The 13,858-nt window shown below is 44.7% G+C and overlaps 2 protein-coding genes across 3 annotated transcripts; both read left to right on the top strand.

The window, feature by feature from the left end:
• The first annotated feature begins 221 nt into the window (after positions 1-221).
• Positions 222-2,113, top strand: gh1 (growth hormone 1). The gene is made up of 6 exons (XM_084037055.1): positions 222-331; positions 451-581; positions 697-813; positions 1,418-1,561; positions 1,632-1,778; positions 1,856-2,113. The coding sequence occupies exons 1-6, from the start codon at positions 322-324 to the stop codon at positions 1,916-1,918; spliced, it is 612 nt and encodes a 203-aa protein (XP_083893181.1). The 5' UTR covers positions 222-321; the 3' UTR covers positions 1,919-2,113.
• A 477-nt stretch (positions 2,114-2,590) lies between these two features.
• On the top strand, positions 2,591-12,935 carry cdc27 (cell division cycle 27). 2 transcript variants are annotated; one of them, XM_084036398.1, is made up of 20 exons: positions 2,591-2,739; positions 5,723-5,798; positions 5,891-6,038; positions 6,206-6,331; positions 6,452-6,549; positions 6,648-6,793; positions 7,302-7,522; positions 8,038-8,137; positions 8,353-8,462; positions 8,544-8,643; positions 8,758-8,938; positions 9,220-9,392; positions 9,560-9,712; positions 9,884-9,964; positions 10,066-10,193; positions 10,291-10,408; positions 10,509-10,637; positions 10,920-10,994; positions 12,144-12,273; positions 12,553-12,935. In XM_084036398.1, exons 1-20 carry the CDS (start codon positions 2,713-2,715, stop codon positions 12,642-12,644), a joined length of 2,412 nt encoding a protein of 803 aa, XP_083892524.1. In that variant the 5' UTR covers positions 2,591-2,712; the 3' UTR covers positions 12,645-12,935. The 2 variants fall into 2 exon arrangements, with proteins under 2 accessions (XP_083892524.1, XP_083892523.1); XM_084036397.1 differs by having other exon boundaries at positions 12,144-12,282.
• Positions 12,936-13,858: the final 923 nt, after the last annotated feature.

The following is a 13,858-nucleotide window of genomic DNA, read 5'->3' as shown; positions in this document are numbered from 1 at the left end:
TTTTTTATGTCCTATAAATATTATTATTGAGGTGTTAATGTCAAATAGACGTCAACACACACACACACACACACGCACACACACACACACACACACACACACACACACACACACACACACACACGGTGGTTGTTTGTTCGTTTCATGTTTCTCTTGATGAATTTAATCATCAACTTTTCTTCTATAAAACCACAAACTCTGAGCTGAAACAACAGAACACCTGAATGACTAGAATTGAACCAAACCACAACCTGAACCAGAACTGATCCCAGAACCAGAACCAAAACCTCAACCTGAACCAGAACCGATCCCAGACCAGCCATGGACCGAGGTAGGACATGAAAAACATGTTGGGACACAACTTTGTTCCTTTAGTTTTGATTTATTTAACTTCATTTTGTTCTACTCACCTGTCTGTCCCCCTCCCCTGTCTACCTGTCTGTCTCTCAGTTGTCCTCCTGTTGTCGGTGGCGTCTCTGGGCGTCTCCTCTCAGCCAATCACAGACAGCCGTCTGTTCTCCATCGCTGTCAGCAGAGTTCAACACCTCCACCTGCTCGCTCAGAGACTCTTCTCCGAGTTTGTGAGTGTTTCGGCAGCTGGTCGGCAAATGAGAGAAGAGAGAGACGTGATGTCATTAACCAGCAGTGTGTGTGTGTGTGTGTGTGTGTGTGTGTGTGTGTGTGTGTGTTTGTTAGGAGAGTTCTCTGCAGACGGAGGAGCAGCGTCAACCCAACAAGATCTTCCTGCAGTACTCCTGTTACTCTGATTACATCATCAGCCCCATCGACAAGCACGAGACCCAGCGCAGCTCTGTGAGTACTACTACACAGTACTACTACACCGCACTATTACACAGTACTACTACACAGTACTACTACACAGTACTACTACACAGTACTACTACACCGCACTATTACACAGTACTACTACACCGCACTATTACACAGTACTACTACACCGCACTATTACACAGTACTACTACACCGCACTATTACACAGTACTACTACACCGCACTATTACACAGTACTACTACACAGTAGTTTCGTTTAGTTTATTAGTTTAGAATTCCGTGGACAGTCCCTGAAATAGTTACCCTGAAATACAATAGTTAAAAAAATAAATTACAGTACAGTTATCATTACAGCAAAAATGGAAATAGACATACACACATATTACACATAACATAACATGCACATATAAGACATAACATGAAGACAGGTGCCGGTGCCAGTATTTATTCAAAGCTCAACAAAAACAGCTCAAAGAAAACTGTGACAGTTTGTACTTGCGGTATTCGCGATATTGTCATTTAATAATAATAATAATCTCATGTTCAACAAACTGCGATACTGGAATATACTGGAGGTACCGCCCACCCCTCGGTTGAGTCTATATTTGTCATCTGATTGGGTTAGGTGTTGAAGCTCCTGTCGATCTCCTATCGATTGGTTGAGTCTTGGGAGTTCCCCAGTCGTTCCCTCTCTGGAGGTTCCACTTCTCGAATCCAGATTTCCCCCAAACTGTCTGAGCTGAAGATGGGGATCCTACTGCTGATCAAGGTGAGAACACACACATCCATCATGTTGTAACACTCATCTTACCTGTGTGACTAACCACCTGAGCCTGCAGGCCAATCAGGACGGAGCAGACCTCTTCCCTGACAGCTCCATCCTGCAGCTGGCTCCTTATGGGAACTATTACCAGAGTCTGGGAGGCGACGAGTCACTGAATAAGACCTACGAACTGTTGGCCTGCTTCAAGAAAGACATGCACAAGGTGAGGAGGAGGACAGGTGACGTCATGATGATGATAGTGATGTCATGATGATGTAATGATGTCGCTTGTGTTTGCAGGTGGAGACCTACCTGAGGGTGGCCAAATGTCGACTCTCTCCAGAAGCCAACTGCACCCTGTAGCCCCGCCTCTCCCATTCCAAGACACGCCCCTGTGTTCTGTAGCCCCGCCTCCATGTTTCCTGGCTGTTAGCTAGCGTTAGACTTTTAGCTTTAGTGTTTACTCCAGTTCATCTTCTTGATGCAGATCGAGTGCCTCCAAACTGATGAGTATTATTATGATGGCGGTTGTGACAGGAAGTGATGTCATACTTTGAAATAAAGTTTGCTGTGTCGCATTTAGATGTGTGTTGATGATTCACTGACTTCCTCGATTTATGTTTTTCCTCCATAATTTAAATTTATCAAAACCTGGTAACGCTTCACATTATTTTCCTTAAAAGTTAGGAGTTGGTCTTTATAAGATGCTGAATAACTGGGGGGGGGGGGGGGGGGGAGTCATGCTATGCAGAGTTGAGATGAAGTCTGCTCTTCAGTATGATGATAAAATAAAATTTTATTTAGCATAGCTCTCAGCAATACTCTACAGCGCGCCCCGGTGGCTCGGTGCTGAACTGCAGTTGTCCCTCAGTCACTCGAGAAAATGGGAGCGACCCCACAGACTTATGAGTTTAACGTGAAATCTGCTGTTTCGCCAGCAGGAGGCGCATCCATACTTCGGCTCTTTTCGTTTGCCATTCGTTCATCTCCGACCGGCCTTCCACCCTCCTCGGTATTCTTCGGCTGTGTTCGGGTGGTAACGGTCGATGTGTTCAAATCTTCGGCCGCAGCTCCTCCTGGAGACGGAGGTAAAGAAAGAGCCGAGAGAAAAGAGGGAAACAGACGAGCAGAGCAGATAGACAGCGTCTCGAAGCGGAATGACGGTGCTGCAGGAACCTGTCCAGGTAAAAACACGTCGTCATGTCGTTGTCATGAGCGGGGAACCGAGTATTTGTGAAGCCCGTGCTGCCTGCACCGTCCCGGCCTCAGCGGCGGGTTCAGTCCGCGGTGTGAGAGTTGTCCCCCCGCCGCAGGCCTCCAGCTAGCACGAACGGTCTGCTCGGTGTTCTGGTGTTAAAGCCCCGGTCGTTACACTGAGGTTGGTTCTGTTGGGTCACTTTGGTCCAATACTTTAACACAATGCTTCCTCGTTTGCTAACACCAGCTTGTTACAGTTCAGATAGCTGAGGTTATGCCAGACGCCTTTTAAAAACATGTCAATTTGAGGTTTCCGTTGGTGTCGGTTCCCAAATACACTGAGTGGGATTCTCCATCTTCTGGTTATCAGCCTGGCACCGCCCGTCGCTTCGGCATACACCGAATCCACAACTTGTCTTTTAGTCCATGAAATATAATACCACATTCACATGTTGGTCTGATGGTCCTTCGCTCTGAGGTCAAAACGCTCCGCTGGGGGCGGCAGCAGCAGTGCAAACACTTACTAAAGTTAATATTCTGCCCAAACCAACCAAGTCTGATTGAATGCATGTATGCCGATTATATCAGTGGTTTGTATTGATTGGTTAGCGGTCTTTTAAGAGTTATGTGTTTCTGCCGATCAGCAGGACGATACCAATTAACCAGATTTCAATTGGAGTTTTGTATTATTAGCATCGCTAACGCTGCAATGCTAACAGCGGACTTGTGTTAGCCGGCTAACACCGTAGCTAACGTTTAGCTGAGCGGATTCAGCCGAGAGAAATTCACCTCCTGAAGTACAAACGCGGAGATAAACTGCGTTGGTGAGAATAACTTCAGTTTGTAGTTAAACTATGACTCAGCTTCAGCAGTCAGGCTACATTCTACCAACGACTGGTTAGCCTTTTGCTGCTAACGCTAACTAACAGCAGCTAGCTACCGGTTAACATGAGCAACGTTAGCCATCAGCTGGTTAGCTGCCATGTCAGACCAAATTACACACATAGCAACAACCGTCCGTGTCTCAGTCCGTATAAATATCTGCTGGACGAAGGTTGACAAAATCCCTATATTTGTAACGTCGTTACCACCGAATACAGTTGATGCACCGCTGTGATGTAGCGAATCAGACTTTTACAATCTGATCTCAATGAAGACCAGTAGAAGCCGGTCTCTGTTATCCATAACGTCACTTAACCAAGCTACTAGTCTGATCTGTGACCAGCTGTTAACTGTAACCAACATGTAACAGATGTTATTATGGAACAGGAAACATCTTCCTCTAAACACATGATGATGATGATGATGATGATGATGATGAGAGAACATCTTGCTGACTAGTTAAGATCATATCCTGGCCGGCTTTAGGAACATGTGACTTGTATGTTTTCCTGTAACATGTTGGTAAACAAACATAGAAGGCTGATGGGTAACAACATCATTCTGGTCACACATCCATCTACAGCAAAGCACTGGGAGGTCATGGTGAGGTGTCACCTTCCACAGATCAATAATATCGAATAGTTCAGCAACAGGGTGATCGACCCACGCAAAGAAAACCATTTACTTAAAAATGATGCAATAATTGATGATGGCTGTGACTTGTTGTACGCAACGGCGTGGGGAGGAGCCCGGAACCAAATATTCCTTATGGTGAGATTTTTGTTTAATACTGTAATCACATGATGTATTATAATAGACCAGCTAGAGGAGTCGAGTCATCACTTAACTGTAACACAGCTTTAAAACCAGGAGAAGACAACACTTCTCCCCGTATTGATATAATATCCATATCAGCCTCGTGAGGTGAAAGATCATGCTGTGTGTCTGCATTTGAAGGGAAGATGTGAGACAGTCCTGCTGTTGCCTGGGCAACCGCTCCTCCTCTGTGATGTTATAGAATGATGTTTTGTCATAGGCCTACCTTTGCCAGTGGGTGCCGTAGTTACTTTGAGTCAATATTGTCATGTAGATGTCCTCAATCTGGGACTCGGTCTAATCCGGAATAAGTATGGAATCAGTGAAGTAAAAGGCTAACGTTACAAAGGAACTACACCAGGGTCACATGACTAGAAACACAACGAGGATATGAAGACGCTTAGTCGTCTCTCCTTAATTTATGGTCAAAAATACACACAAAATGCTTGCCTTCTTCTTGGGTTTGGACCCCAAGACACCTGTTCTTTTTTTAAGTGGACATGTGATATGTGAGCCTACCACATGTCTTTCACCTCGGTGAAACCGGGCTGCTTCAATCAAAACAATGACGGTGCTATCCAGCCATGTCGGCACACAAGAGTGGAGATACATAAATATCTCTATAATACATCGATACCATGGCAGGAAAAATAAAGGAAGGCTAGATGACGGAACATCGTCATAAAATTAGTATTCCTGTTAATTATTTTTAAAAGTGTTAATAATAAAATGTACATGGTATGCAGTATTGTGATATTCCCCCCCCATACTTAATTTTATGTAATTCCTTTGACATATTTTAACCAGATATCACATTAAACAGCAGTTAATAAGACTTTTTGTGAACCAGTGCCCTCAGTAACAGTTCAGGTGGAGAGTGGTACTGCAGCCAGGAGACAGACCTTTTTCCTGTTGAGTTCTGCTGATCAGGTTCCAGCTTCCTGTCCGGCTGCTTGACTCATCCTTCTAGTTAGCGCTGCTAGCTAGATCCTGGGTCTGGATCAGTCCTCTAGCAGAGCGCTGCACACACAACACTGCCCCGCAGGCTCTGATTACAAACCCTGTGATATTTAAAGTACTAGGAATACAACGGGGTAACAGCAGAGTTTCACAGTACTTGTGTAGTCGAATTTCATTCCATATTTAGTTTTCAACATTCGATTAGTAATTAGATTTTTTTTACTATTCAAATTATATTCGATTCCTGAATTTCATTCCAACAGCCCTACAGTGTTCTCTGTAACACTACCTTGTTTTACTGTCTGTGTTCAGGCTGCAGTGTGGCAGGCTCTGAACCACTACGCCTACCTGGACGCTGTCTTCCTGGCTGAGAGGCTCTATGCTGAAGGTAACCTGTCTGTCTGTCTGACCAAACACCTGTCTGTCTATCTGACTAAACGCCTGTCTATCTGTCCGACTAAACGTCTGTCTGTCTCTCAGTGAGGTCAGAGGAAGCCCTCTACTTGTTGGCTACATGTTACTACCGCTCGGGGAAGCCATATAAAGCGTACCGGCTGCTGAAGGCTCACAGCTGCTCCACGCCGCAGGTTCGATTCTTGTTGGCAAAGTGCTGCGTCGAACTCAGCAAGTAAGAACCATTTAAAATCCAGCCACTTTCATACCAGTAGAAACTGACGTGTTATTCTCTTTAAATGGAACTTTTGATTCTGACACAAATGAAACATAATGACTTAACCTGTCTCTACCTGTCTACCCGTCTCTCTCTCTCTCTCTCCCTGCCTGTCTGTCTCTCAGGCTGGCTGAAGGAGAACAGGTACTGATTGGCGGAGTGTTGAACAAACAGAAAAGTCAGGATGACATCATCACAGAGTTTGGGGACTCTGCCTCCTTTACACTGTCGTTACTGGGACACATTTACTGGTAAAAATCAGTTCTTCTTGTCTCCTCCTGACCTGTGTGTCATTTACTGGTTAGAATGGTTCAATACGTTAAGACACAGTGATTACTGACCTGTCTCTCTCTCTCTTTCTGTTTGAGCAGTAAGACAGATCGTGTTGCTAAAGGTGCAGAGTGTTTCCAGAGAAGTTTAACGCTCAACCCCTTCCTCTGGTCACCTTTTCAGATCCTCTGTCACTTAGGTAACACACACACACACACACACACACACACACCTCAAGTGTGTCCTCACAATAATAAATCTCATCATGTGACAAATATGTTGTGGTCTGCGTTCCAGGAGAGAAACCAGATCCAGATCAGGTCTTTCGGTTGTCCTCTCTACACAACTCCTCTATAGCACCGCCCCCTCCATCTGCTAGCCCCGCCCAGAACCCCTCCCATCGCCTAGACACAGCCCTAATGGAGACGCCCCAGGACACACTGGTACGTGATACAAACGCACCTCCACGGGTAGTCATGTGTGGTCTGATGATCAGATTAAATCATCACATTACTGAGGTGGTTGTAAACTGATAATCAGATTAAATGACCAGGTTACTCAAGTGGTTGTAAACTGATAATCAGATTAAATGACCAGGTTACTGAGATGGTTGTAAACTGATAATCAGATTAAATGACCAGGTTACTGAGGTGGTTGTAAACTGATAATCAGATTAAATGACCAGGTTACTGAGGTGGTTGTAAACTGATAATCAGATTACATGACCAAGTTACTGAGATGGTTGTAAACTGATAATCAGATTAAATGACCAGGTTACTCAAGTGGTTGTAAACTGATAATCAGATTAAATGACCAGGTTACTGAGGTGGTTGTAAACTGATAATCAGATTAAATGACCAAGTTACTGAGATGGTTGTAAACTGATAATCAGATTAATTGATCAGGTGACTAATCCGAGCACCAGTATCAAACTATCTTTTTCTTCTTCAGGAGTTGAATCGTTTAAACCTGGAATCGTCTAACGGAAAGCTGATGTCGGATTTGTCGGTTTCCTACATTGACTCATCCCTCATCTCCCCGGAGACCGGCTCGTTATTGGGTAACACGGTCTCGATGGCCTCAGCTGGCTCATTATTGACTAAACAGAACAAGCCCAAGAGTGGGCGGAGTTTACTTGGAGGACCTGCAGCCCTCAGTCCTCTGACACCCAGGTGAGTTATTTACCAACAGGTAAAGGTTATACTCTCATTCCTCTTCTGTCCAGTGGATAGTCACTTTGTTTATCATTCACCTCTATTCCATCCTGAGGGCTAATGTCAGATTCACCATGGCGACGGACGTGTGCACAGTGTGGTTTTTGTAGTCCATCATTGTAGTTTCTCCACCGCAGACCACGTCAATCACAGCTGTCGATCATCAGCGGGCGCATTATAATGACGCATCTTAGTGACAGTCTGGTCGGATTCTCTGAGAACCGCGGTCCCCTTTTCCTAAATCCCGATGAGTTCTCCTCCACCTTTCCTTGACCTCGGGACGTTAAACCCTGAGGTCGAGGAAAATGTGTTAGGAAGTGAGTCACTGTAGCACCCGGTTTTTCCTCCGTCCAACATGAGACCAAAAAGTAGAGCCGCCCCGAGGTACAGGATCTGTCTGCTAGGGCTGCAGCAATAACCGCATCTTTTAAAAACTCCATAATGTGTCTGTCTGTGTGTGTGTGTGTGTTTAGTTTTGGCATCCTACCCCTGGAGCCCAGCCCTGGAGACCCCACATATCTACAGAACTATTCAGCTACCATGGAAACACAATCTACAGCTCCCAGCAAGAAGGTACACACACATTATATACAATTTAATTCAATTAAATTGCATTTATATAGCCCTAAATCACACATTCACCTGCGAGGACTTTACAATCTGTACTTCCTCTGCCCCGGGACCCTCCATCGACTTTGAAAAAACTCCTTAAAATAATTTGACATGATACATAATCGCCTCAATTATAGACTGATGGATTGTTATAACAGTCTCTCTCTCTCTCCAAGTCTGTCTCCAGGATCAGTCAGTCAAAATCCGTCTTCAGTCAGAGTGGTAACAGCAGAGATGTCCTCCCTATCCCCTTCAACCAATCACAGACCTCAGCCCCCCACACCAGGTAACTATAGCAACTTATCACTACAGAGCTGCGCCTCTCACACCAGGTTTATGTCTGTCTCATGACCTGTCTGTCTCTCAGTGGCTCCCCTCAGGTCCTCAGTCCCAGTATGTCAGGTCCTCCCAACGTTCAGCCCAGAAGGAGCTCCAGACTGTTTACTAGTGCCAGCTCTACTGCCAAGGTACTGTGTTACGACCATAGTATTACAGTACTACAGCACTGTACTGCTACACCAAATTAAGTTTTTGTTAAGTATTTCACAATAGCCTCATAGCATCAGTCTGTGTTTCTGCAGGAGAACAGTAAGAAGTTAAAGATGAAGTTTCCTACGAAGATCCCCAACAGGAAAACTAAATGTAAATCAGCGAAGACGTCAAATAGCAGCAACCTGAACGAGAGTCTGGACATCCTGAGACTGGATACCAGTCTGAGTCTACCAGAAACCAAGATCCCCCAGTACCAGAGGGCTGCTGCAGGTAATACTATTACTGTTACTATAAAATACTGTAGTACCAAATCTGAATCCACGAGACACCAAGAGTCCCTTTTACCTGCAGAATCTGATTCCTCAATCTTCATTGTATCTTCACTAAGAACAAAATACTACAACAATAAGCCTGAGTCTGTCTACCAGACACCCTATGCCCCTGGTACTGTTATAATAATGCTTACACGTAAACCTGAACCCTCTTTAATCCGAACAGGAAGTTGTTAAAATGTGCCATTGACTTTTTTTAAATTGTCTATGTGTATACAGACAGTGTAATGGCGTTGCTACGGGAGCTGGGACGTGGTTACCAGGCGTTGTGCTCATACAACTGCAGAGAAGCCATCAACGTCCTGACCTCACTCCCTCCTCAGCACTACAACACCGGCTGGGTCCTCACACACATCGGCAGGGCTTACTTTGAACTGGCCGAGTACACACAGGTAATGCACCGGACCCACAGGATAAACACCCAGACACACGGGTAGTGCGCCGGACAGATGGACAGATGACGTGCCCGACAGGCTGCTAACAGACCCGACACCTGACCCGATTGGTTTGACCTCTGTTCAGTTGTTTCATGATGTAATGATTATGTGTTTGTTTCTAGGCGGAGCGTTTGTTCAGCGAGGTTCGCAGGATTGAGTCCTACAGAGTTGAAGGGATGGAAATTTATTCAACAACATTGTGGCACCTGCAGAAAGACGTCGCCCTGTCTGCTCTGTCCAAAGACCTTACAGACATGGACAAGAACTGTCCCGAGGTAAGGACTAGACCAGTCCACTAGCTGTCCTGAGCTTAGACCTAAAACAGTCCACTAGCTGTCCCGCAGTAAGGAATACCCTGTCCAATAGCTGTCCCCATGTAAGAACAACACCGTCTGTCTCTCTCATCACCTGTCTGTCTCTTGGATCACCTGTCTGCCTCTCCTCAGGCCTGGTGTGTAGCAGGAAACTGTTTCAGTCTTCAGAGGGAACATGACATCGCCATCAAGTTCTTCCAGAGAGCTATCCAGGTGAGTCTCTTGGTTACCGTTACTATAGTGTTGAAGGTCTGTCTCTGTCCACCTGCCTGTCTGTCTGAACTGTCTCGGTCCTCTGTCTGTCTGTCTCTCAGGTGGACCCAGGCTTTGCTTATGCCTACACTCTGTTGGGTCATGAGTTTGTTCTCACCGAGGAGTTGGACCGAGCACTCGCATGCTTCCGCAACGCCATCAGAGTCAACAATAGACACTACAATGCATGGTACGGTAACCACGGTAACCGTGAAAGAATTCTTGGGAGACGGTCACTTTGAATGCCTCGACCACTGCTTCAGTGTTGTCTGGTTGTCTGTTATCAGGTATGGTCTGGGGATGATTTACTACAAACAGGAGAAGTTCAACTTGGCAGAGATCCACTTTAAGAAAGCTTTGAGCATCAACCCTCAGAGCTCTGTGCTGCTGTGTCACATCGGAGTGGTACGTTAGCTGCTCTGCTAGCAAGTAGCTTCAGTCCCCTGCTATTGAGCAGTGGTTGATGCCTGTGTGTGTGTGTGTGTGTGTGTGTGTGTGTGTGTAGGTGCAGCATGCGTTGAAGAAGTCTGATGCAGCTTTAGAGACTCTGAACAGAGCCATTGTGATCGACCCCAAAAACCCGCTCTGCAAGTTCCACCGTGCCTCCATACTGTTCGCCAACGATAAGTACAAGGTAATCAATACTGATCAATACATCCATACCGATGGTTATATTAAACACACAGGTTTCATATGTATTTCTGTTAAACGGATCACTCTATTATCTGATTATCCGCAAACTAAAGCTCAGTAGAAACGGTGTCGTCACGGCATATTGAGGGGTCGTCTTACTGGGATTATGGAGGGATCTCTGTGTAAAAATGCCTTCTGTATCTCTCTGGCTTGTCTGTCTGACCTCTCTCTATCTCTGACCTGTCTCTCCCTCTCTATGACCTGTCTCTCTGGTCTTCTACAGGCGGCTCTTCAGGAGTTGGAGGAGTTGAAACAGATCGTTCCCAAAGAGTCTCTGGTTTACTTCCTCATAGGAAAGGTAACGGACATCAGCTGACCTTTGACTCTGACACTCTAACCCCTTCATGTTTTTTTTAGTTGCATCCTTCAGGCGACTGCTCCTCATTGGTTAGACACCAGTTAAAGAGGGACACTCATAGATTCTGCTGTAATCTTAAATCTATTTTATTTTTTATCTGACATGGTGCACAAATATAGACAAGCAATTGTAGTGGTAGCAGCAGTAGCAGTCTTGGTAGTCACAGTAGTGGTAGTAGCAGTGCTAGTGGTAGTAATAGCAGTGGTAGTGGTAATAGTAGCAGTTGTACTGGTAATAGTAGCAGCGGTAGTGGCAGTAATAGCAGTGGTAGTGGTAATAGTAGCAGTTGTACTGGTAATAGTAGCAGCGGTAGTGGTAGTAATAGCAGTGGTAGTGGTAATAGTAGCAGCAGCAGTAGTAGCAGCGGTAGTGGTAATAGTAGCAGCAGCAGTAGTAGCAGCGGTAGTGGTAGTAATAGCAGTGGTAGTGGTAATAGTAGCAGCAGCAGTAGTAGCAGCGGTAGTGGTAATAGTAGCAGCGGTAGTAGTAGCAGTGCTAGTGGTAATAGTAGCAGCAGCAGTAGTAGCAGCGGTAGTGGTAATAGTAGCAGCAGCAGTAGTAGTAGCAGTGCTAGTGGTAATAGTAGCAGCAGCGGTAGTAGTAGCAGTGCTAGTGGTAATAGTAGCAGCAGCAGTAGTAGCAGCGGTAGTGGTAATAGTAGCAGCAGCAGTAGTAGTAGCGGTAGTGGTAATAGTAGCAGCAGCAGTAGTAGCAGCGGTAGTGGTAGTAATAGCAGTGGTAGTGGTAATAGTAGCAGCAGCAGTAGTAGCAGCGGTAGTGGTAATAGTAGCAGCGGTAGTAGTAGCAGTGCTAGTGGTAATAGTAGCAGCAGCAGTAGTAGCAGCGGTAGTGGTAATAGTAGCAGCAGCAGTAGTAGCAGCGGTAGTGGTAGTAATAGCAGTGGTAGTGGTAATAGTAGCAGTTGTACTGGTAATAGTAGCAGCGGTAGTGGTCGTTATAACAGTGGTAGTAGCAGCAGTCTTGGTAGTAATTACAGTGGTGGTAGAAGTAGATATTAGTGGGGTCGGTCTCTCCTGGTTGATCACTCTTGATTCACTATGTACCATTTTACTATCCCATTTTTACCAGGTGTATAAGAAGCTGGGTCAGACTCACCTGGCTCTGATGAACTTCAGCTGGGCCATGGACCTGGATCCTAAAGGAGCAAACAACCAGATCAAAGAAGCCATCGATAAGAGATACCTGCCAGAAGACGAAGGTGAGACAGGTACAACCACAGATCAGTTTGATAGTCATTATTGGTATAAATTGATCACATATTGATATATTTAAAATACTTTATCTCTGGGGAAAAAAATTAAACAATTATTTTAAAAGATTCAAACTGATTTTGTTTGTTAATAAATTATGATAAAGTGAATGAACATAAATGATTATTTGAGACAGATCAATAACTAGCCTGTAGTCGAGCTGTTGTTAGCTAGTTAGCTGCTGTTAGCTAGTTAGCTCAGTTGTCTCCGTCTCTGTCTCCATCCAGCTGTGGAGGTCGACGATAGTCAGGACAGCAGCATCATGACGGACGCTGACGACACGCAGCTCCACACGGCCGAGAGCGACGACGTCCTTTAACCCCGCCCCTGCCTTAAGTCACGCCCCCTGCTCGAGCCAAGCCCTGCCCCTGCCCTGATTGGCTGGAGGAGTACTGTTGCTAGGCAACATTCTGACTGACATATCTTCAGTTTAGCCGCCCCAGCACCCTCCCTGTCCTCTGATTGGTTGAAACAGACTGCTGCTGCCCTAAAGCCCCGCCCCCATCCCTCTTCTTCCTTATAAATCATCCAGCTTGTTGTCTGACATCACAGCTGTTTTTTATGTTCTTTTTATCATCGTTATGGAAATAAATCAATAAAAACTTGTAAACCCCGCCCACTGCTGTCGGTCTTCTTTCTGCTGCCAACAGCCAATAAGCAGCTCTGCACTGATTGGATCAGGTGAGTGAAAGTCACCTGTGGATGTCTGATTATAGCCCGTCTGGCCCGACAATGAACAGGGAGCAGATGAGACACCACAGAAGAAGAGAACAGACCAACAGTCATCCAGGTGAGTTTGTCTGGAGTTCAAACATCTGTTCTCCAGGTGAGTCAGTCAGACTGGTGGGACAAATAATTATTTATTTTAGAAATGAAAAAACTTCTACTGAAACTGTTCATTTAATTAAAGTGGTTTAAATGTAATAACACTTCTCTCATGAATTGAAGAGAAACTTTTTAGTCTAAGTTCTATATGCCCATATAAACACTTTAATAGTTCAGATACTTATTATTTAATGTCATCACATACCAAACAATGGGGGTTGAAAACAATTACCGTTAACTTTTACTTCTAAGTTAACCTTTACCGTTACCGTTACAGTTAACCTTTACCATTACTGTTACAGTTAACCTTTACCGTTACTGTTAATCTTTACCGTTACTGTTACAGTTAACCTTTACTATTACTGTTACAGTTAACTTTTACTGTTACAGTTAACCTTTACTGCTGTTACTCTTAATGTTACATTTTACATTTAACTATTTCTGTTACCGTTAACTGTTAGTGTTACCGTTGACTATTAACTGCTACCTTTACCTTGTAAATATTAATTGTTACTATTACTGTTAACTTACTGTTAGCGTTAACCTTTACTGTTAGCGTGTTATTGATGGTGATCATGATGGTAGGACAGGTGTGAGATTGAGTTGATCGTGATGATAGGACAGGTTACATATTGATAAGATATATATTGATATTTATCATGATGATAGGAAAAGATAGATATTTATATTGATAATAGACAGGTTAGA

Source organism: Eutrigla gurnardus (assembly GCF_963514095.1).
Source record: "Eutrigla gurnardus genome assembly, chromosome: 20".
NCBI lineage: Eukaryota > Metazoa > Chordata > Actinopteri > Perciformes > Triglidae > Eutrigla > Eutrigla gurnardus.
The sequence above is the reverse complement of the archived record's forward strand: the minus strand, read 5'-3'. Positions and strand labels throughout refer to the sequence as shown.

Coding starts and splice junctions, on each gene's coding strand:
- gh1 (XM_084037055.1), top strand. Junction 1,562..1,631: donor GGATCCTACTGCTGATCAAG/GTGAGAACACAC, acceptor CTGAGCCTGCAG/GCCAATCAGGACGGAGCAGA. Junction 1,779..1,855: donor TCAAGAAAGACATGCACAAG/GTGAGGAGGAGG, acceptor TTGTGTTTGCAG/GTGGAGACCTACCTGAGGGT.
- cdc27 (XM_084036397.1), top strand. CDS start 2,713: ATGACGGTGCTGCAGGAACCTGTCCAG. Junction 7,523..8,037: donor CTCAGTCCTCTGACACCCAG/GTGAGTTATTTA, acceptor GTGTGTGTTTAG/TTTTGGCATCCTACCCCTGG. Junction 10,638..10,919: donor TCGCCAACGATAAGTACAAG/GTAATCAATACT, acceptor GGTCTTCTACAG/GCGGCTCTTCAGGAGTTGGA.